Below are 22,857 nucleotides of genomic sequence, written 5' to 3'. Positions count from 1 at the left end.
TGAGATGAGGCACACATACCCCAGGTTGGGAGCTATGGAAGAAGGGTGGGAATTCTTATGAGTCAAGAAGAACTGGGAAACTTCCCACGGAAACTCTGGACCGTGGAGGCTGCTGTATTTTAGAAAAAGATAGAGAAGAGGTATGTTTGGTGGAGGAGCATGGTGTGGGGGAAGGGGTGCCTTTGCGGGGCCCATGCTGAGGCATCCTTTACCCCCTGAGGTGCCAGCCACAGGACAGTATAGAATAGCGTATAGAATAGAGTTTACTTAGGGCATGGGGTGGGGATTTGAGACAGAGGGAGAGGGAGAGAGAGAGAAAGGGAGAGAGAGAGGGGAGAGAACATGGAGAGAGAGAAGGGGGAATGGAATGGGGAAAGGGGGAAAGAAGGTAAGGGATCAGGAGCAAGGGGAGAAGAGAAGAGAGCAAGAACAAGGGGGAGGGAGCAGCCCCTTTTATAGTGAGTCTGGCACACCGGGCTGTTGCCAGGTAACTGAGGGGCGGAGCCTAGACTAAATGCCAATAGAGGCCCAGGCCACTCTTGTGCCTACCGCAGTCACCGGGCTCAAAGGGCGCAGTTTGCGTTTTGTTTTGAGACAGAGACTTGTCTTGCAGCCCAGGTGGGCTTTAGACTTAGTCCTGCCGCCTCCGCCCGCTGACTGCTGCGATTACAAGGGTGCACCAGCAACAGCTGGCTCAAAGACTACGTTTAAGAAAGAAAAGAAAGAAAAGCCCTAAATCCATCCGTTTAGGAAACTGCAAGGAATGTAGAGGAAATGAGTATACTCTAAGTTTAAATATAGTATTGCTCTATACGACAATGAAAACAATCCTCACTTAATATATGTTTGTCAAAATGCAGAAAGAAAGGGGGCGGGGTGAGAAAGAGCAGGAAGGAGTGGGGGAGCCAGTGGTACTCACATTCTTTTGTGTGTTTTTCTAGGTTAAAATGGAATCCTATGCATAGTAACTCTTCTTTCCTTGAACTGAACATTGGGGCCATTTTCTTTTTTAACATTATTGTTTATTAGCACATTATTCAGCTTGTCTATCGCATGATTCCACTTCATCGATGCTTCTTTCTTTCAGTAAAAAAAATAATGTGTGTGAATGTTCTGCCTGCATGTAATATGAATGGCTGTGTACCATGTGAATGCGGTGCTCACAGAGGTCAGAAGGGCCCATTGGGTCCCCTGAAACTGGGGTTACAGATGGTTGAGTCAGCCAGTGGGTGTTAAGGAACTGAACCTGAGTCCTCTTATAAGAGCACTTGGGGCTATTAAATGCTGAGCCATTTCTCAGCCCCTGTCAACTGGTTCTTGTTGTTCACGTCTTATTGTTTTTTTTTTTTTAAAGATTTATTTATTTATTATATATGAGTACACTGTAGCTGTCTTCAGACACACCAGAAGAGGGCATCAGATCTCATTACAGATGGTTGTGAGCCACCATGTGGTTGCTGGGATTTGAACTCAGGACCTCTGGAAGAGCAGGCAGTGCTCTTAACTACTGAGCCATCTCTCCAGCCCCGTCTTATTGTTTTATTAGCACTCTAAACTAGAGAAATATTTTCTTTAGTAAAAGAAAAGGAAAAGGGGCAGGATAGAGTAGCAGAAGGGAGCTGAAGCAATGAGGTGGTTTTTGAAAATGTCCCCTGGAGACTTTCTATTCATTCCACAAACAGAGCTTCCTGACACCAGGCATTGGGACTATAGGCCAAAGTCATGGCTGTTGCCCTCATTTCACCTTTATGAAATGCAAAACCCTAACACGCTGACCGATCTCATTGTTCCATAGACGGCCGACACACTGATGTGACTTTGGCACTTTCTGTTTCCCTTCTCCTTTCTTCTGTCTTTTCATTGTTAGAAAACCTGCAAGGAGCTCGGGGTGGGGTTGGAGAGATGGCTCAGTGGTTAAGAGCACTGACTTCCAGAGGTCCTGAGTTCAAATCCCAGCAACCATATGGTGGCTCACAACCATCTGTAATGAGATCTGATGCCCTCTTCTGGTGTGTCTGAAGACAGCTACAGTGTACTTATATATAATAAATAAATAAATCTTTAAAAAAATAGAACCCTGGGTTGGGGATTTAGCTCAGCGGTAGAGCGCTTGCCTAGCGAGCACAAGGCCCTGGGTTCAGTCCCCAGCTCCGAAAAAAAAAATAAAATAAAAAATAGAACCCAGAAAACCTCTAGGAAGGGTTTCTTCACTTCTTTTGTTGATTGCGTCTCCCTGGGGCTAAGGACAGTGCTAGTCAGTCAATAAATATTTCTTGAATGGCTAAATACATAATCTTTGGGTGCCAGTAACTGAGTCATTGGCTTTCCCAGCAGTGGGAATTAGGCTGAGACTGTGATACAATCAGCTCAGGCTGGTCAGGAACATTCCATGTCTTTTCACCCCTGTCATTGCACGGTCTGGGTTGAGAGTAGGCAAAGCAGGTGCCCTCCCTGTCTGTGTAAGGTATGTGATCAGGCACCATCCTTTTCCTCCAGGGACAGTCACAGTGTTTATGTAAGTAGGATGTCAACAGTGCTTGGCGTTGCCAGGTGTTAACCAAATTAGCAATGAACAGCGTTGGCGATACTTTCTTGGGCAGGTAGCTGCCACTCCAGGGAACAGGCTATGGCTGGAACCAGCACGGAGCCTTAAGACTGAAGCTTGGGAGGCTGGAGGCTCTGCAGCTGGGGAAACCACACGGTTTCAGGTTGGGAAGAAGTCCAGAGCCAGGTAGGTTGCTGGGGAAGAAATCTAGAGAGACTCCAGGAGATTGCTGCGTGGATGGCAGTTTATCGAGTTCCACCAGTAGAGGATACATGGCTGCGCAGGGTTTCTCCTTAGACTTTACCTTCTCAGACAAGGAAGAGAGCTGGTCCCTGCCAGAGACCAGCCTTCAGGGCAGGCCTGTGAGGGGAAGGTCTGCGGCAGTCCCAACCTAAGTCTTTCTTACTTTCAAGAGCCACCATTCAGCAAGTGACCTTTGTAGACTTAAAACACTTCTTGGCAAAGTGTCCAAGGGCCAGAAGCAGGTGCCATTCTCTGTCAGCCACAGTGGAAAAGGGAAAGCAGGAAGGAGGTTGGGAACCTATAACAACGCGAACTGACTACAGTGATGTGTGCCTGTAGCCTCAACCGCTCAGAAGCTGAGGCAGGAGGGTCATTTGAACCCAGATTTGTTTTTAAACATTTTCTTTTTAGATTTATTCATCGTATTTCATGCTATGGTTTTTTAAAAAAAATTATTTATTATATATAAGTACACTGTCACTGTCTTCAGACACACCAGAAGAGGGCATCAGATCTCATTACAGATGGTTGTGAGCCACCATGTGGTTGCTGGAAATTGAACCCAGGACCTCTGGAAGAGCAGTCAGTGCTCTTAACCACTGAGCCATCTCTCCAGTCCACTAGGGGTGTTTTGCCTGCATGTATATTTGCTCACTGTGTGTGTTGGTATCCTCAGAAGTCAGAAGAGGACATCAGATCTCCTGTAACTGGAGTTACAGATGATTGTAAGCTACCATATGGGTGCTGAGAATGGAACCCAAGTCCTCGCTGCAAGAGCAGCAATGTTTGGCTCTTAACCACTGAGCCAACACTCAGGTCTGCAGCTCAGGACTGTGAGGCCATATTGGGCAACACAGTAAGACTTTATCTTTTAAAATCAACACCAAACAAACACACTTTATAGGACATTCACTCACAGCCAGCTGGAGTTAGAAGGCAGAGGTGTTGATGGAAGAGCTGAGGTCAGAGTGTGAGCTCCTTTGAGTAGTTTGTGGATATTGCCAGTACAAGAGGGTACTGAGGGTGCATTAAAGACAAGGAATGGGCGTCTCCTTTCAGGAAATACCGTAGGCATACTCTCTGTGGCTTCCAGCTACCTCTGTCTGCCTGTCTGTCTGTCTGTCTGTCTCTCTTGAGGTGGGGGGCAGGGGTCTCAATATGCTGTCCTAGTGGTTCTCCAACAGCACTGCTACCGTGGCTTCCTGAGTAGCTGGGACCGGGCATGAGCCACCATACCAGGCTGAGAAGTGAGCATTTGGTATCAAACTCGGCTGACTATCACCTACGATCCCGGAAGAGGAACTCCATTGTCTGGTCAAAGGCTCTGTCCTCTGTAGGTTGTCATTCATCCAGCGGTGTTTATTAAGTTCCTATTCCATGCCAGGAACTATGATGAAAAAGTATATATTTCTTTAAGGAAGACATCCACCTATAATATTAATATGTTTAATTTTACATATCCTTTTGCTGAATGGATACAATGTCATTAAGCTTGACAACTTAATGAAAGCAAAAAAAAAAATCCTATAGACACTATGTCCTGTTTTCAAAGGCAGGTTTTTTGAGTTGGGGTTTCACTATGTATCCCGGGCTGGCCTTGAACTCACAGAGAACACTTTCTGCCCCTCTTTGACCACTGACCCTAGCTATTCTTCTTTGTTGGCTGTCTTCTCCATTAGAATTATAAACTCCACAGGGTGAGAGGTATGTTTTAAAGTTATGGTAGGATTCTCCAAGGATTAGGACCTTTAGACCCACAAGCACTAAGCTCACAGTATATGGTTGGCAGGGTTTTCTGCTCTGTATAAAGCGATTTCTTATCTCAGAGGCTATATTTCTTTGTTTCTGTTTTTGATTTTGTTTTTCGTTGAGACAGACTCTCATAGCCTAGGCTGTCTTTGAACTAAGTTACTAAGTAGCTATGTAGCTGAAGATGACCTTGCACTTCTGATCTTCCTGTTTCTACTTCCTGAGTTCTGGGATTATAGGCAAACATTACCATACCTCATGTGGACAGTGCTGGTGATAGAGGCCGTGATACATGCATACCAGGCATCCCCCTATCTACCGAGATACAGCCGAGCTCCAACAATTTATTTTTTAACAGCATTACTATTGTCTTTTTTTTTTTTTTTTTTTTTTTTACTTTCAAAGATAATTCTATGTAGTCCTGGCTGACCTGGAACTTGCTATGTAGACCAGGCTGGCTTTGAACTTACAAAGGTCCACCTGCCTATTTCCTGAATGTTGAGATTAAAGCCATCTGCAATTTCAGGCCTATATTACTGTTGTCTTAAATGACAAAGAGTATAGATACTAAAAGATTAGGTTTAAAATTTGAATGAAAGTGAAAGCCTAAGGTATGACCCAAACCCCAGAGCCTCTGTAACCTGGCATCAGCTCACGCAGACTTTGTACCATTGAAAGTCTCTATTTGTGTTAAGGGCTCAGGATTTTTAACATTTTCCAGACTGTTGGTAGTCATGCCCTTGGAATTATCACTACCTAACCATCAATTCCTTCTTTCTTCTCACTGAGGCCTGGTGTTGTGGGATATTACAGCTAACATGCCTTGTCCTGGTTGAACTTAGGTTTTGGGGAGAAGGCCTGGATACCTCCATGGCTAAAAAAAAGGCAGTGGCTTAATTTTTAAAAAAGTATTTATTATTATTTTTTAATTCATTTTGAGACAGTCTCACGATGTAATCTTGACTGGCCTGGAACTTACTATATAGACAAGGCTGGCGTCTGCCTTCTGAGTGTTGGGATTGAAGGCCTGCGCTCACGCATGTGTGTGTACTAAGGGAGGTCAGAAGAGGGTGTTGGATCCCGTAGATCTGGAGTTACAGGCATTTGTGAGCCACTTGATATGGATGCAGAGAACAGAACTCAGGTCCTCTGGAAGGGCAGTGTGTGTTTTACTGGTGAGTCACTTCTCCAGCCCACATTTATTATTAATTTATTTAGTTATTGATCTTTTTTGTGTGTGTTGTCATGGTACACATGTTGAGGTTAGAGGACAGCTTAAGGGCTTAGTTCTTTTCTTCCACCAAGTAGGACCCATGGATCAAAGTTAGGTGGCCATACATTGTAGGCTAGCAACTTTACTGGCTAAGCCGTCTTGTTGGACCCCCAAAGACAATGTTTTAAGTTTTCTTTTACCTATGTGACCTCTATTTGTGTTTTGAATATCAGGGAAGGCTTCCTGGAGGAGTTACCTTGTGAATGAGGCTAATGAAGGTGGAAAGGTGGCATCCCTAGCCTCAGCTGTGGTCACAGTGCACAGGGCAGTGTGAGTTGATAAGAAGGTCCTCGAGAAGAAGGGAACTCCCCAGCTCCGAAAAAAAAAAAAAAAAGAAAAGAAAAGAAAAGAGAAGAAGGGAACTGTCTTGGGGGGGTATCTTAGTTACTATTCTATTGCTGTGAAGAGACACCAGGATCAAGAAAAATTGCAGGAGGAAACATTTAATTGGGGGGCTTGGTTATAATTTCAGAGGGCTGGTTTATGATTATCATGGCGGGAAGCATGACTGCAGGCAGGGATGGCCATGGGAAGCTTACATTTTGATCTACAGGCAAAAGGCAGAGAGATAAAGACTGGGTCTGGTGTGGGCTTTTGAAACTCCAAAGCCTACCCCTGGTGATACATCTCCTTCAAGTAGCCCATACCTCCTAATCCTCCCTAAACAGTCCGTTAACTGAGCAACCAACATTCAAAGATAAGCACCCATGACATTCTCATTCAGACAACTGCAAGGGGACACAGTGCTCCACCTGGTTAGGCTCAGGTGAACGTCAGGATGGAGGCTGCCAGGGTGGGTGGGAGCAGCTGTGTGGGCTCTGATTCTACATGGCAACAGTAAGAAGGAGACGAGTCAAATTTGGGAGCAGGGATGTTCTGTACACAGTGGGATTTTAGTGATATTATTCTGAAAGTGATGTAGAGACTGCTAGGGTGTACCAAGAAGTCATTCAAGGGAGGGAGCTTGGGGTGGAGGTGAGATGAATAGGAGGCAATAGATAAATAGGTAAGCAGGTAAACAGGAGGCTTTGGTCTGGAGGAAATGCAGGCAGAATGAAGTGGAACATTAACGAACCTGAGTTTGTAAGGGGAAAGTGGAGAGAGAATGGTGACTACACTGTTGAACTGAAAGCCGGTGGTGGTGGTGGTGGTGGTGGTGGTGGTGGTGGTGGTGGTGATCATTATGGGAGATTGGATGAAAAGTTTGTTTCCATGACTAAAACATAGCACAGCTGAGAGCATGTAAATTATTCTAGAGAATTCAGTTGAAGCAAAAGGTAGATCTGTTGGGGTTTAGGATGGTGAACATGGGGTAGATCATTAGAAACCACCCAGTTACTGAGTATTCCTCACTCAACTGGATCTCTACCCTTAAGGATTAGCAAAAACCATATAGATTAACGGAGTATAAAAAGTTAGACTGAATTTAGTATTCTCTCTCCTCTCTCTCTCTCTCTCTCTCTCTCTCTCTCTCTCTCTCTCTCTCTGTGTGTGTGTGTGTGTGTGTGTGTGTGTGTGTGTGTGTGTGTGCATGTCGTTCAAGTCTAGGTGCTCTTATGTAGTGCTGTAGGCTGGCCTGGAACTTTCCAGGATCACAGGCATGCACCAACACACCCAGTGAGCCTTTGATTTTTGTGGTGTCTTGTTTACCTGATCCATAAGGTAAATATGTTCCATCTCCTCAGAGTTTCTGTAGCAGGTTTATGTGCACTGCATATGTGCTGGCTGGTCTTATGTCAACTTGACACATACACTGGAGTTATCTGAAAGGAGGGAACATCAACTGAGAAAAATGTTTCATTAGATCCAGCTGTAAAGAACTTTTAATTAGTGATTGAAGGGGGAGGGCCCAGCCCATTATGGCTGGTTCCATCCCTGGGTTGGTGGTCCTGGATTCTGTAAGAAAGCAGGCTGAGCAAACCATGGGAAGCAAGCCAGTAAGCACTACTCCCCTTCCAGTCCCCAAGCCCACATGGCCTCTGCATCACCTTCTATGTCCAGGTTCCTGCCCTGTTTTGAGTCCCTGTCCTGACTTTCCTTTGGTGTTGAACAGTGATATTGAAGTGTAAGCTGAATAAACCCTTCCCCCAATAACTTGCTTTTTGGTGTTTCATTGCAGCAGTAGAACCTTAACTAAAACAATTACCTTTTTTGGGTATGAGATGGGCCAAAGTCCAGCATTCTCACTAGCTGGAGTTTGGACCCAGATCTCTCTTTTGGTAGCTGATCACACATTAACCATTGGAAGGATAGAGCTTGATCTGTTTCTTGTATTTTGTAGCAGGGAAGATGTTGGGGGTGCTTACACGTGTTCTCAGAGACTGTTACATTGAACTTTCTGGTTCAGTCCAAAAAGTACTGGAACCTATGGAAAGTATTCTGGAATGCTACATCAGGTTGGAAGCATATGGCAGTCCTCACCTTACCAAGCTGGTTTTATAACTTGTGCTTCCTTTTGAGACTGTCATCTTCTTTACTGATTTATTCCCTATGGATTTGGCATAATGGAAGGAGGTGGGGCAGTTTGCTGACTTGTACCTTATTCTAGCCCCTGGGCCAATGATGAAGATCAAAGCAGGGCCTTTGGGTTCTGAGGGCTCTGCCAAGCTAAGCCCATTCATTAAGAAGGGAATGATGCCAGTCCTAGGCCAGAGCAAGTGGGAGGGGCAGCAGCCTGGGAGATGATGTCAATGTTTTCTGAAGGGCCTGGCCAGCCATTAGGTGACTCAGTGTGTTTCTTAGCACCTCAGCCAGGAGGCAGGACAGAAGCTGCAGCCTTTATCTTTTCCTATTTGGGTGGGACTGTTCTGTCTTGGCACCGGGTCTATAGGAAAGCCTTCATTAATCACTTCCTTGCCTGAAATCTGATTAGACTGAGCACAGCTCCAAGTAGGGAAGGCAGACTGAGTTTCAAAGCTGTTCGAGGCCAATGGCCTGGAAAGTAGACCTCTTTTGAGGCTTACTTTACAATATAGATCTAATGATTCCAGCCTCAAATGTTGAGGGTTAATGGTAGTGTATTGAAAGCACTTTTGCCCCATGGTCTAGCCTATATTTCCCTTCTTGTCATCGTAGTAGTGGATAATAGTATAGCTTCTGAATTTGAATTCGCGCTGTAGTTGAGTGACCTTGGGAGAAACTTCATCTTGTCGTTTCTTATTTGTAATTGAGAGTAACCTGGGGTTACTGTGATGAAGCAATGCAGACCAGTGACTGGTACAACTCTGGGCACAACAAACCGCACAGTGAACTCATAATCATTTTTTAAAACCCTAACTCCTTCATTGTGTAGTTCAAGGTGCTTTAAACCCTACCAATCTTCCTCTGCTCATCAATTTAGGTTCTCCTTAAAAAATCCATCTTACACTGTTTTTGTTTATATTTACCTTTCCTAAAAGTATACGTGGGCTTCTTCAGCTCACCTTTTTTAGGCTTAGCGTGTTTTATGCTATGTTGTTTTGTCTTCAAACCTCAAAACCAAGCACAACAGCACTGAAATTAGAATTACACTTAGCATGAGACAGCAAAAATCCCTAAAATTGTTCCCCAAATGCCTTTTCTTCATTTACGTTTCTACTCCCAGGACAGTTGCGCATATTTCCTGTCTCCTTCTTGAGTTCCCTTACTCCTTCATACTTGCTTCCCTCTTAGCGTAGGGAACTACTCTAGCCAACAGCACAGCTTCCGGAAACCCCAGAGGGCTAAAAACCCACCCTTAGGGGGACGGCGCCTGCGCAGGACGGTGTCGCAGGCCTGACGTCAGCGCGCAGGGCCTGGGTCGGCTCCCTGTGACGCTTGCCTCCCATATCCCCTCCACCCCCCCCCCCCCGCCCTCCCGCCTGCTTCTGCGCATGCTCTCGACTCCACCCCCGTGCGTCACAGAATGGCTTCCGACACCCAGGGAGCCCCTGACGTGTCGGGGAGGAGCCCAGCGCGGAGGTACGCCGAGTGGAGCTCAGGGCTGCGGAAGGGAGCAGAGCTGAGAGGCTGGGCGGGCCTGGCCAGGCCAGCGGAGCAGAGACGTCGGCCGAGCGGCGGCGAACATGCGCTTTTGACACATTGGCGGTGAGCTCCCGTGTGAGGCAGCCTCTGGGGTCGAGCCGAGTGGGCAGCGCCGAGGCCTGCCCCTGGGGAGCCTGCCTGACCGCGGGGCTGTGGCTCAGGGCCCGGTGGGCCAGGCCGGGCTTGGGTTCTGGGGCGGCCGGTACAGAAACAACTGTTCCAACCGCTCTAACTGCCCCTTCCTTACTGTCGGAGGTGTGGCCCACTGGGGGCACCTGCAGGAGAGCGAGTGCGGGGCTTCCAGAGGAGGGACGGAGGCCGGGACGTGGCAACCGGGACTGAGTCGCTGACGGCTCGAGGAGTGGCCCAGTTGGGGTGGCAGCGGCGCGCCCAGCGTCTTGCTCCACCCACCCTGAATTCCCTGGAGCTGCCAGGGTGGTTAGGAGCAGGGTTGGATCTTGATTTCCCAGCGCCCCATATGCGGGAGGGGAGAGCGGGAGCAGCACGCGTTGGCAGAGACTGGTAGTCTCGTGACTGCCTGCCCCGGACTGCTAATCATCTGCTTTGGAGTTGGGGAAAGTATCACCAACCAACTCCGGTTGCTTGGGTTCTCCTTTTTCTCTGGGAAACGATGAGGTGACTAACCCTTTAAGGCGAGTGAGGGTTCTTTTCATTATTTAGGGTTCATTCCTGTAGCGTTTATAAACATTTTAGAACATTTGTTGTTTGCACTTGTGACGGATACTGTAAGTCACTGTTTGGAGTGTGGGGAAATTGAGCCTAGGTACAAGGGGGTGGGGGCAATTGAGTGATTTTTTTTTTTTTTTTTTAACTTGGGTTCCACTAACTGGTGAGAAGTTTAGCTTGGATCACAATTTACCTTTCTCAGCTTAGGGTTCTGGTTTCAGTTTTCATGAAATTTTTATACCTTCTTCAGCCAGAAAGAGGACTGAGCATTGTACTTGTCAAAAGATAATACCAGAAGTTACTAGATTATTTATCTATTTACCAGTAAATGGACCAGAAATCAGCTCAGTTATTAGAAAAATCTTACCCTGAAGCTTGCTCATGAGTGGTTGGTTGTTAGTCTGAAAATTGTGTTGCTTTCACTGCGTTTAAGAGATAGGGTAGTGCCTGCCAAATCAGAAAGGTGATAGGCAAAGCCCAGCATTAAGCTGAGGAGTCAGTCAAAGGAGGCCAAAGGGCACCCAGTAGGGGTATCTCTTCTGGATGTTGTTAACATCTTTATTTAGAGTAGGAATGCATAAAGAACAAAGAAAACCTTTAGCCCCAGTTAGAAACAGACTTAATCTTAGAAGTTGCTAAATCTGCAGTGCCTTGTTAGATAAATTGAAGTTGGATACAGAAAAAATAGACCTGAATATGCTTTCATGAGACCAACAAAATTTATTTTCATTTGGATTTTAAAGCATGGTAAAATAAACTCAAGGATTGATGACTTAAGTTAAAATTACTTTCTAGGCACTTCATAAGGGAGAAAAATGATAAGACCTATTTCATTCTGCATATATGTTAATAGCCTATCATGTAAAATTAATTTTCTTAGTGCTGTACAGAGTGTCTTTGCCAGTAAGGTATGTTAGATGATAACTGTCTAAAGTTTAAGCGAGCTAATTGCCAGTTCATATCTAAAGGTCATATAGAGTGTGATAATGTCTGGTGCAGAAGTTGTAATTTTAGACTCATACCCCATACTTGTCTGCCTGAATTGCAGTTTCAGAAGATTGTAGATGTGCCATTTGAGCACTTTTTAAAAGCAGTGAAAAATTTGACATTGGCTAACTTTCCCCACTTACGTAATCTCAGGTGATAGTGAACACAATCTCTCAGTGTACCTGGAGGCAAACTCCACACACAGTCTTCACAGTTGCAGACAGCTTTGAGATCATGCAACGATAGCACATTCGTTATTTAAACCTGGCTTTTAGAAGGATAAAGTTGATGATAAAGTGGGGTAAAGCTGGGTACTGCCAGGTAGGTGTGACGGAAGGGTAAGAACTCCTGCTTGTTCTAGTCTAGCTCACAAAGCTTATTCCAGGAGAGATGTGAGAACCTTTTGTAATGGAATGATTTGAGGAATCGTGTGTTTTTAAATTTGGAAGTCTGCTCTCTAACTTTAAAGGCCCACTTCTGGCCTACTAGTTTCTTACAATTGAATTAACATTTATGCTGTGTTTATGCATCAGGCTCTGTTATGAATGTTGTGCCAATAGTAATTCACTTCATCTTCAAAACACAACTAATTTTCCTGTTTTATAGGTGAGAAAATGAGGCACTGAGAACTTGAATAGCTTGCCCTAGGTCTCCCAGCAAGGGCATAGTTTGACTCTAGGGTCTGGGCTTTTAAACACTTTGCATGCTGAATTTTCTGGCTTAATTCATTTTCTTTTAAAAACTTATTTCTGTGTGTGAGTGTGTGCTCACATGTATGTGGGTGGCTGTAGAGGTCATAAGAAGAGCTAGAGGTGGAGAGGGAGTTGCCCTGTGTGGTGCAGGGGACCATAATCTAGTCTTCTGCAAGAGTGCTGAACCACTGAACCACCCTTTCAGTCCTTCAACGTCCACAGAGACAGGAGGCACCTGAATCCCTGGAGCTGGAGCTGTCTAGATGGTTGTGAGCCTGTCTGATGTGGGTGCTCTTAACCTCAGAACCATCTCTATTCCCATGAATTTTTTTTTAAATCTTTTTTCTTTTTTGAAAAAGTCTTGTGTAGCCTAAACTGGGCCTCCAACCTGCCATGTAGCGAAGGATGACCTTGGTCCTGTTCTTTCTACCTACTGAAGGCTGGGACTACAGATGTGCTGCACCACTGGTTTGTGCAGTGCTGGGGATTGAACCCAGGGCTTCATGCATGCTATGCTAGGCAAGTACTTTACCAGCTGAGTCACATCCTTAGCCTCCTGTGACTTACTCCTCTCTCTCTCTCTCTCTCTCTCTCTCTCTCTCTCTCTCTCTCTCTCTCGTGTGTGTGTGTGTGTGTGTGTGTGTGTGTGTGCGCGCGCGCGCGTGTGTATAGCTTCTGGCTGACAGAGAACTGAAAGAACTGGTTATGTAAGCAAGCCTGGCCTGACATTCATGTTGCTCCCCCTGCTATTTGGGTCCTTTTACCCCTGTCTGTTCAGTGCTGGGATTACACCTGAGCTTGTTCCCTGGCTTCCACATACATGCGCACATATCATGCCAATCTGCACACAGTACACACATACATCTATTCTTCTTCATGAACATATACACAGATGCACACAAAATACTATAAAGGAGTGTATAGCTTTAGGTAGTTAGTCTAGATTGTATATTGTAAAGAGCTAGAAGGATTTTGAAAGTTTTCACTAGAGAGAATTGATAATCAATGGAGGAGGTAAATATATTTAACCCTACTTACGTAGTGTATAGTGTATTTATATATTGAACATTACATGGTACTCTTTTAATATGTGTAACATTTTACGGTTTTTTGTATGTAAACTAAAAAATATGAAAAAAATTCTCAAGAACCAAAAGCTGGAGAAAATGCATAGTTTACAGTATATGTGGAAGTATTCTTTCCCAGGGACCATTGCTGAGCTAAGAGAGCTGCCAGTAGGTCCCTTTATATTGTAAAACCAGTGTCCAAGCAACAAAAGCCACCTCTCCTTTCATACAGAAAAGTGAGTAGACAAATTTATAGATAAAACGGATTCTGACCATACTTGTAGAAGAATTGGTTCTAAGAACCTCCTAAAGTTCAACAAAAAATATTTAGGAGCCTGAAATGGCTGCTAAATAGGGTAAACTATCCACTTGGGAAAGAACAAGGCTAAGATGCTATCAACAGAGTCTACCAAGATCAGTCAGAGTGTAAAAATGGAGAACACAGGCTTGTTTACCAAATCCTGGAAGCTTATAGCAGAGCAACATACAAAACTTAGAACATATTCAAGAGTGAAAATAGGGGCTGGAGAGATGGCTCAGTGGTTAAGAGCACTGACTGCTTTTCCAGAGGTCTTCAGTTCAAATCCCAGCAACCACATGGTGGCTCACAACCATCTGTGATGAGATCTGATGCCCTCTTGTCTGAAGACAGCTACAGTGTATATAATAAGTAAATAAATCTTTTTTTAAAAAGTGAAAATAGAAAGCACATTGATGACTGTTGTTAATAGATTTTACCAGTTGTTTAAAATAATATATAATCTATTGAGTTAGGAACTTCAGATTTGGGTCCTGGAGAGATGACTCTGGTTACTCTAATTACTCTTCCTGAAGATCTGGGTTCAGTTCCCTGTTCCATATGCCATCTCATGACCATCTGTAACTTCAGTTCCAGGGTATCTGATGTCCTCTTTTAGCCTCAACAAGCATTATACTCATACATAGACCAAAAAGTCCACACATAGGAAATAAATACAAATAAAGTTCTAAAAAAGATGAAACAAAGTAGATTTCAAGTCATGAGTTAAATTTTTTTTAAGATTTTTAAAAAATATTTATTATGTATACATCATACAGCTTTCTGCCTGCATGTATGCCTGCAGGTCAGAAGAGGGCACCAGATCTGATTATAGATGGTTGTAAGCCACCATGTGGTTGCTGGGAATTGAACTCAGGACCTCTGGAAGAGCAGACAGTGCTCTTAACCTCTGAGCCATCTCTCCAGGCCGAGTTAAAATTTTTATATATAGTCTTAAATTATCTCACTCCAGAGGTAGTTAGGTAGGCGTCTCTGTGTGTGTGTGTGTTTGTGTGTGTGTGTGTGTGTGTGAGTGAGTGAGTGAGAGAGAGAGAGAGAGAGAGAGAGAGAGAGAGATTGATTGATTGATTTGTGAGAGAGGAATGTGTGTACAAAGTGTTCTTAAAGCTTTGCTAATTGACAAAAGAGTAAGGGCCTTTGTAATTTCTTCGTTAAACAGCCTTGTAGTCATAGTACCTATTCTGTATGACTCCCCCTTATCCCCCCTTTTTTTCTAGAGCTGTTTCTATATTTGAGCCACTCTGTGCTATTGGCCTAGGTGTTATCCCAGAACTTCATTGCAGGCTTGGGTTACAGCTGCTATGTTCTTCATCCTATGCCTTCCAGGTCATTTATTTCAACTGATTTGGAAGAATTTATAAATAAGGCACAGATCTTGCCCTCAGGAACTGACTTGTGAGACGTCGCCTTCATTGATTTCCTTTGGCTGACAGTGTCAGTAGCAGAGGAGCTTTACTTCTTGTGCCCTCTTTGGTTTTTATAACATTCTAAAAAATATAACTAAAACATAGTTTATTGGCTTTTTTATTAGAAACTGAATATTTGAGCTGTCCATTGACACATGGTTGATAACGCTTAAATAATCTAAATTTGGGGGCAGGGTTGAATTTATTTGTTTATTACTAGGGATGGAACCCAGGCCTTATACATGCTAATTAAATGATCTACCACTGACCTATGCCCCCAGCTCTTGGGAGTATTTGTTTTTATCTTTATTTTTAAAAATATTTATTTATTTATTTATTTAATGTATGTGAGTACACTGTCGCTGCTTAAGACACACCAGAAGCGGGCATTGGATCCCACTATAGATGGTTGCGAGCCACCATATGGCTGGGAATTGAACTCAGGACCTCTGGAAGAGTAGTCAGTGGCTTTTTTTTTTTTTTTTGGTTCTTTTTTTTGGAGCTGGGGACCGAACCCAGGGCCTTGTGCTTTCTAGGCAAGCGCTCTACCACTGAGCTAAATCCCCAACCCCGTAGTCAGTGTTCTTAACCACTGAGCAGGCTCTCCAGCCTTTTATCTTGACTTTTTTTAAACTGTTTTGTGTATATGGGTATTTTGCCTGCATGTATGTGTGTATACCACTTGCATGCCTGGTGCCTACAGAGACAAGAAGAGGCCATGAGACCCCCGAATTGAAATTGCAGATGAATACTGGGAATCGAATCCTGGTCTCTGGGAGAGCAGCTACTGTTCTTACTATTCACGGCCTCTTTTGTATAGATTCATAGTTTTCAGGACACCTTGGGAGGAGAGTCTATGTAGAACATTAGAGAACACACAGGCATTGTTGGATTAACTCTATATATATGCTATCACATATTTCCTGTGATTCTGTCTTCATCTGGATTGTTAAAATGTACTCCTTTCCTAAGGAGACTTCAGTATTAACCCTGAAGAGTTTGTGATGCCATGGAGTGATGCCTACACTTTGGATCTTTGAAATAAGGAGCACCTCTGGCTCTGAAGAGCCCATTCTTACCCATTGACTACCAACCATGTGTTATGCAGTAACCTCTGTATCTGGGCAAGGGAAGTGGGAATTTCTGGGACAGGATTACAGAACCAACCAGTATTTATTAATCAGTACACATACTTGAAATATTTAGTCATCCAGTCTAGTCCATATGTTTATTAGATGAAACAAAGGAGCAACTGAAGCCCTGAGAGAGTAAGCAGTCTGTGTAAGTAATTTAATGGCAGAATTGGAACCCTAGAACCTAGCCTCAACAGGACTCTTAGCATTGTGTAGTTAACATTAAAGTACTTTCATGCTGTAAAGACATCTCTAAGAATAGAGCAATACGGACAAATCTGTGCTAGAGCGTAATCAGATTAGAGGATGGTGTATTTGGTAAATAAATACATGCCTAGTGCTTAATAATATCTTAGTATTTGGTGAATGACTGCAGCCTTGGGTGTGTTCTCTGAGCAATCTGTTGTACTCAGTGCCGTGGAGGGATGCAATGTGTATCAAGAATCTAGCTCTTTGGAAGAACATTCAGGGCGATTGGCAGTTTAAGATAACTGGAAGATGGGGGTTGGGGATTTAGCTCAGTGGTAAAGCGCTTGCCTAGCAAGCGTGAGGCCCTGGGTTCGGTCCCCAGCTCCTAAAAAAAAAGAAAAGAAAAAAAAAAAAAGATAACTGGAAGATTCACTAATTAGATATCAAGATAATAATAGATAGTATGACAGCAAAGGTTTGGTTAAGGGAACATTGGCACAGTTCCTCAAAAGAATTAAACTCAGCATCTCAAATGATGTGTAGTTTTATCCCCACTTAACACCATTCTCTTGCCTTTCTTTTATGCACATCTGAATCTGGAGTTCTTGCTATGGATAGGAGCTCTTTCTGTTTTCAAGGCTTTTTTATGTTCTAGGATTGTTGTTCCTTCCTTACTGGTGGCACACATTGTGGTTTAATTAAGTAGATGTTACTCGTCTCTTCTGTGGATGTGGTGCTAGAACAGAAGGTACGCAGTGAAGAGCAGAGTGGGCTGGTCATCTTGGTGTCTGTATCTGTCCTATGATCGTTTGGGAGTTTTAGCCAATTGAAATGGCAAGAGCAAGTAACTAGATCCTCCTCTGTGAATTCCTTGGGGAAGAACTGAAGATACAGGCTGTTGCCGTGGGAAATGAGTGGACTTGGAGTCCATTTGATTGAAGGATGACTGAGGATGTTTTCAGAAGTGTGATCTGAGAATGTGGGTCTTGCCTGATGTGGTAGTCTCACTTGGCATGAAGGAACTTAGCAGCTTGCTTGCTTGTGTCCCTCCCTCTATCCCTCTCTTTGTTCTTCTCTCCTTTCCTTCCCACTTTCTTTTGAGACGTAATTCAGGCTGGCCTTGAACTTTCTATGTAGCTGAAAGTTTCTGTAAGCTGCCCCCGCACACCCACCCCTTTCCTTAGTGCTGAGTTTGCTGATGGTACCAGGGATCAGACAGGCATCTTAGTAACCAAGCCACATTCTCAGACCCTTTACAGGTGTTGTAAAGCAGTTATACAACAGGAAAGCATGTAGAATGGTTATAGTCTGATGTTGTCTCTGTCACTGGATTCCCTGAAGATCAGTTGGCCATAAACCAACTGCTGGAGCTGTATGTAGGTTATTTCTCTGGTCAGATTATCTAGCACCCAGTGCTATAGCTGAAAATGCCTCATTGCCTTTGTATCAAAGGACTCTGTTCTCATCGCCTGTCATGACCTCATCCACAATGTTGGTTGTCCCCAAGTGCGGTAATATGTGCCTAAGTGACAGGAAAGCGACAGTGACTCCTAGAGCCTTTGAAACTACCAAATGTTGTGCCACGTTCTCCTTCACATCCTGGTTCTTTGTCTTTAATACCACAGGCTTTCTTGATCATGGATGGTGAAGATATACCGGATTTTTCAAGTTTAAAGGAAGAAACTGCTTATTGGAAGGAACTTTCCTTGAAGTATAAGCAAAGGTAGTATTTGAAAACATATTAAAATGGGGCGAGATTTGGAATACACTGTATATACAGCTTGCACATTTTTTCTTTTGGAGCATAAGGCTAAATTCAGAGTTTAGGACTATCATTTCATAGTTAAACAATGTTTGTATTTAAACAGTATAAAATTACCACCAGGCTTTACATTGTTCAGCTTGAAATATCAGGAAGCTTTAGTGCCACCTATGATTCCTGATGGCTTGCCTCTTGTGGCCTGTTACTAGCTGTGCTGTCTTTGACCTGCTGTGTGTACACTGGGGCTCCCTCATCATTTGCTCATTTGAGGTGCTTAAAACAGACTTCTGTATTTTCAGGTGTGCATCATTAATTAGTATTGGGAGGAAGTTGAGCTTCCAAGCTATGGAGTATTTTAGAAAATTATTTTACTTAGTTGGGAAGAAAATAGCTCTTTGGCCTCAATGAATCTTAATGAATCTTCCTTCTTATACTTTTTTTTGAGATTTGTTTTTATCTTATGTGTATGGGTATTTTGCCTGCATGTATGTCTGTGCACATTGTGTAGGTCTGATGACCATACAGACCAGAAGAGGGCATTAGATCCCCTGGGACTGGAGTAAAGATGGTTGTGAGCTGCCATGTGGTTGCTGGGAATGGAACCCTGGTCCTCCTGAAGAGTAGCAAGTACTCTTAACCACTGAGCCATCTCTCCAGCCTTGAGATCTTACTCAGATTCTTACACACTTTGGTCCTTTGGTTGACAGAGTTATAAAGCCCTATAAAATGCCACTATTCTTTTCTTGTGGCCGTATCAGGCCAGGGATGGAGAGACTCTATGTCCAGTAGAGGTTCTTCACTTCTTCTAATGCTACAGATTCCCCTAGAGGCTGGGAAGCCTGCGGACCCCTTCTCAGAATAAATGCAGAAAATTAAGTAATGGAATTATAGAGGAAACCAGTTATTTCAAAAATTATGTAAATATTAACTTAAGCTAGTTTGAGATATTATAATGTATTAGTGCATTATGTAAAAAAGATGGAGAAACATAGTGACTCCCTGGTTCTGAATTAGTAAGAGTGAGTGATGCTTAACTCTGTACCAGCGGTTGTGATTTTAGAATATGTTGATTTCTGGTTAGAATTGAAAATAATGCTCAATATAAGTTACTTCAGTACAAATACACACTCATCCTCTTTCAGTCTTATGTAGGAAGAAGCTAATGATTTTGAGTCATGTAGAACTATTTTTGGTAAATATTGTAATTACTGATTTATATTTTGGGGGAAGCTTATAACTAATTTTTATTGAATCTTCCATATATGTACAATAAGAAATATAAGACATTTTCTTTACTGTTTAACATTTCACGAGAATGTTAATTTTCAGTAAGAAATTACTGAATTGCTATGTAATTATGTGAGAGGACTCAACTGTTAACTTGTTTTTCCCACTTTGCTTCTGTTTAGCTTCCAGGAAGCTCGGGATGAGCTAGTTGAATTCCAGGAAGGAAGCAGAGAATTAGAAGCAGAATTGGAGGCACAGTTAGTACAGGCTGAACAAAGAAATAGAGACCTGCAGGCTGATAACCAAAGACTGAAATACGAAGTGGAGGCGTTAAAGGTAACTGCAGAAACCCCTTCCCTGAGCCCGTGCTGTCCAGGTATTAAAGGGCCAGCGAGGTGGCTTCATGGGGAAGCCTTACAACCTGAGTTTGATTTCTGGGCCCCACATGTTGTAAGAAGAGAAACTTTTTCCTTAGTTTTCTGATCTCCACACATGTGCTGTAGCATGAGTGTATATATATGTATAATAATAATAATATATTATATATATTGCTTGAAATATAGTAATATTTTACAAATGAGAAATGTATGAACCAAGTAGTACTTAAGAATATCAAGCACCCCTCAAAAATATATATGTGTGTATACATATGTTTAACACATATATATACATGTATGTATATATGTCATATATATAAACATTTTTTTTTTTGTTTTTTTTTCCAGAGCTGGGGACTGAACCCAGGGCCTTGCGCTTGCTAGGCAAGTGCTCTACCACTGTGCTAAATCCCCAACCCCCATAAACATTTTTTAAAAAAAATTGTGAGTACACTGTAGCTGTCTTCAGGCTCACTAGAACAGGGCATCAAATCCCATTACAGATGGTTGTGAGCCACTATATGGTTGCTGGGATTTGAACTCAGGACCTCTGAAAGAGCAGTTAGTGCTGTTAACCACTGAGCCATCTCTCCAGCCCCCCATTTCAAAAGTTTGATAGATTTAAATTTTTTTTAATAAAATCTAGAGATGGTTCAGAGTTTAGGACTTCTCATGGGAAATTTATGGCAGTCAGTTTTCTGCCTGTCCTTCAGTACATTTTAGTTCCTGTATTTTCTAAAGCTTTTGATTATTTGTTTGGACAAATTGCTTGCCTTAGTGTGTACTGCCTTAAAATTATATTTATATGACATGGCATTCCTTTTTTCTCTCTTTTTGGTATTATTCATAGCTTCTTGAGTTTTGGAGTTTAAATTGGGTTAGAAATCTTCAAAAAGGAGTTGTCAGACTCCAGGGATGGGTCAGTGGTTGGTAGACATGCTTGTCTAGCATGTACATGACCCTGGGTTCAGTTCTTCTCTACATTCATGACTTGGAGACTTAAGAGTATTTCCTTCTGGGGTTGGGGATTTAGCTCAGTTTGGTCCCCAGCTCTGAAAAAAAGAAAAAAGAAAAAAAAAAAAAAAGAGTATTTCCTTCTTTTTAGAAGTAGAGTATATTTTAAAATAAAATAGAATATCTTTTATATCTTTGACCATTTCACATAAACAGTGTATTAACACATAACACATCCATCCCCAGTTTTCCCCTCTTCCTCCTCTCAGCTACTTCCAGCATGGTCCCGTATGCCTTTGTCTTTTTTTCTCTCCTGTAACCCACTGAGTACAGTTCGGCCTGCCTGTTGTAATGTTTAGCTGATCTTGTTAGCTTGCTCTTATATCGGTATTGTGTAGGTAGGTAACTATAGTTGTAGTGATTGTAAGGGCCATGTTACAACATTTTAAATATTTTGCAGAACTTTCTCATCCTTTAGTTCTTACATTCTTTGCACCTTCTCTTCTGTGGTGTTTCCTGAGCCTTGTTGGTAGGATAGGATAGTGTTGGTGGGGTTAGAGATGTCCCATGTAGGGCTGAGAACTCAGTCTGTAGCTCTGGCCAATGGTGAAGGCAGTACTGATTTGTGGGTATAAACATGTGTTTAGGCAGACAGACATTGTTTAGCAAAAAAACTCCAAGCAGGTACCTTACTATGGACCTGAGACCATTTGACCTGGTTTACAATACCAACCCTGAATTCCCTTCCATGAGGCAGGCCTCAAATCCAATCCAAAAGTGGTTGGTTACTCCTGTAACCTAGATACTGTTATTGCATTAGTGGGCACATCTAACCTGGCAGGTCAGTACTAGTGCATGTAGGGTGCTCTGCTGGGTAATACCAGCAGCCTGTATGCCATCTTCTGGCATTGTGAAAGTTGTTTAGTTCAGCTCTACCTTGTATGTCCTATAGCCAGTATGTGCTGTGTCTTCAATACTAGGGTTTTAATATCAAGTTCTGATGGGTAACCAAGAGTAATATCAATGACCTAGTGACTTGAGGGCCCCTGGGACCCTGAGAGTATTTCTGTTGAGAGGGAGTATGTGTTGGGAGCTGGGAGGAGGTCAGGAAAAGAGTAGGGGTTTTGAACTCTGAATGGATTTTGCACTCATTTTGCAAACCTAGAGGTTGCCCCATCATGTTTAGGTTTTCTTTTTAAAGACTTAATTTTAAAGTTATGTGTCTCTGTGGCTATGCCATGTGAGTTCAGTACCCACAGAGGCTAGAAAAGAGCATTGATTGAATCTCTTAGAGCTGGGGTTACAGGTGTTTGTGGACCACTTGACATGAGTGCAGGCCATCAGCCTCCGGGCTTTGCAAGAGCATCACTTCCTCTTTTGTTTTTTTGTTCTTTTTTTTTTTTTTTCGGAGCTGGGGACCGAACCCAGGGCCTTGCGCTTCCTAGGTAAGCGCTCTACCACTGAGCTAAATCCCCAGCCCCAGCATCACTTCCTCTTAACTTCATCTCTCCAGCCCCCAGGTTTAGATTTTGAGGAAAGGATTCTATTATTTTATTTTTCAGTAAGATCATTTTTTTTCTGAGAGAGAATTGTTAGTATATTCGTTTTATATGAATTAAGGATTTAGAATGGTTTTGTCTGTGTAGTTTAAGGAGGGGGTACAATCAACTCAGATTGTGGTAAAGTCCTCTCACCTTTTTTTCTCCTTTAATTTGGGAAATTCCTTTATTAATAGATGATTACGTATTAATCACACATCCTTCTCTGCACCTTTTCTTTCAGGAGAAACTAGAGCATCAGTATGCACAGAGCTACAAGCAGGTCTCAGTGTTAGAAGATGATTTAAGTCAGACCCGGGCCATTAAGGAGCAACTGCATAAGTATGTGAGAGAGCTGGAGCAGGCCAATGATGACCTGGAGCGAGCAAAACGGTAAGGGTGCTGTGCACTTTATGAGCATAGCCAGTTGTCAGCTAAACTTTCACCCATCAGCAACCCATTTCTCCTTCAGCGTCTTACGTCCTTTGTGACTCAGTGGATTTAAAGGAAATGGAACAAAACAAATACTATTTTATAATTATTGCCTAGTATTTTTCTTTTGTACTTATCTGTTGACGCACTGTCCTCGTAGCTGATCCGTAAGAAGACTTGCTATAATAAACACTCTGGTAGGAAGAATGTATAGGCTGCTTCAGGGCAGCTCTAGTGCCTGCGGGAACTGGGAAAGCCTTTTTACAAGTTGGGGC

General features: G+C 43.1%; 1 protein-coding gene across 3 annotated transcripts in view; it reads left to right on the top strand.

The window, feature by feature from the left end:
• The first annotated feature begins 2,634 nt into the window (after window positions 1-2,634).
• Ndel1 (nudE neurodevelopment protein 1 like 1) overlaps window positions 2,635-22,857 on the top strand; it is a 38,363-nt gene continuing 18,140 nt past the window's right edge. Inside the window, exons 1-4 of one of the 3 annotated variants that reach the window (XM_032912191.1) lie at window positions 2,635-2,731; window positions 17,918-18,015; window positions 19,464-19,617; window positions 22,395-22,543. In XM_032912191.1, the coding sequence (XP_032768082.1) occupies window positions 17,930-18,015; window positions 19,464-19,617; window positions 22,395-22,543 (389 nt within the window). In that variant the 5' untranslated portion in view covers window positions 2,635-2,731; window positions 17,918-17,929. Of the gene's footprint in view, window positions 2,732-9,701; window positions 9,876-17,917; window positions 18,016-19,463; window positions 19,618-22,394; window positions 22,544-22,857 lie in introns of those variants that run through there. The other 2 variants (XM_032912192.1, XM_032912190.1) reach the window with 2 other exon arrangements.

This window comes from Rattus rattus, chromosome 9 (assembly GCF_011064425.1).
Source record: "Rattus rattus isolate New Zealand chromosome 9, Rrattus_CSIRO_v1, whole genome shotgun sequence".
NCBI lineage: Eukaryota > Metazoa > Chordata > Mammalia > Rodentia > Muridae > Rattus > Rattus rattus.
This window is presented reverse-complemented; position numbering and strand designations above follow the sequence as displayed.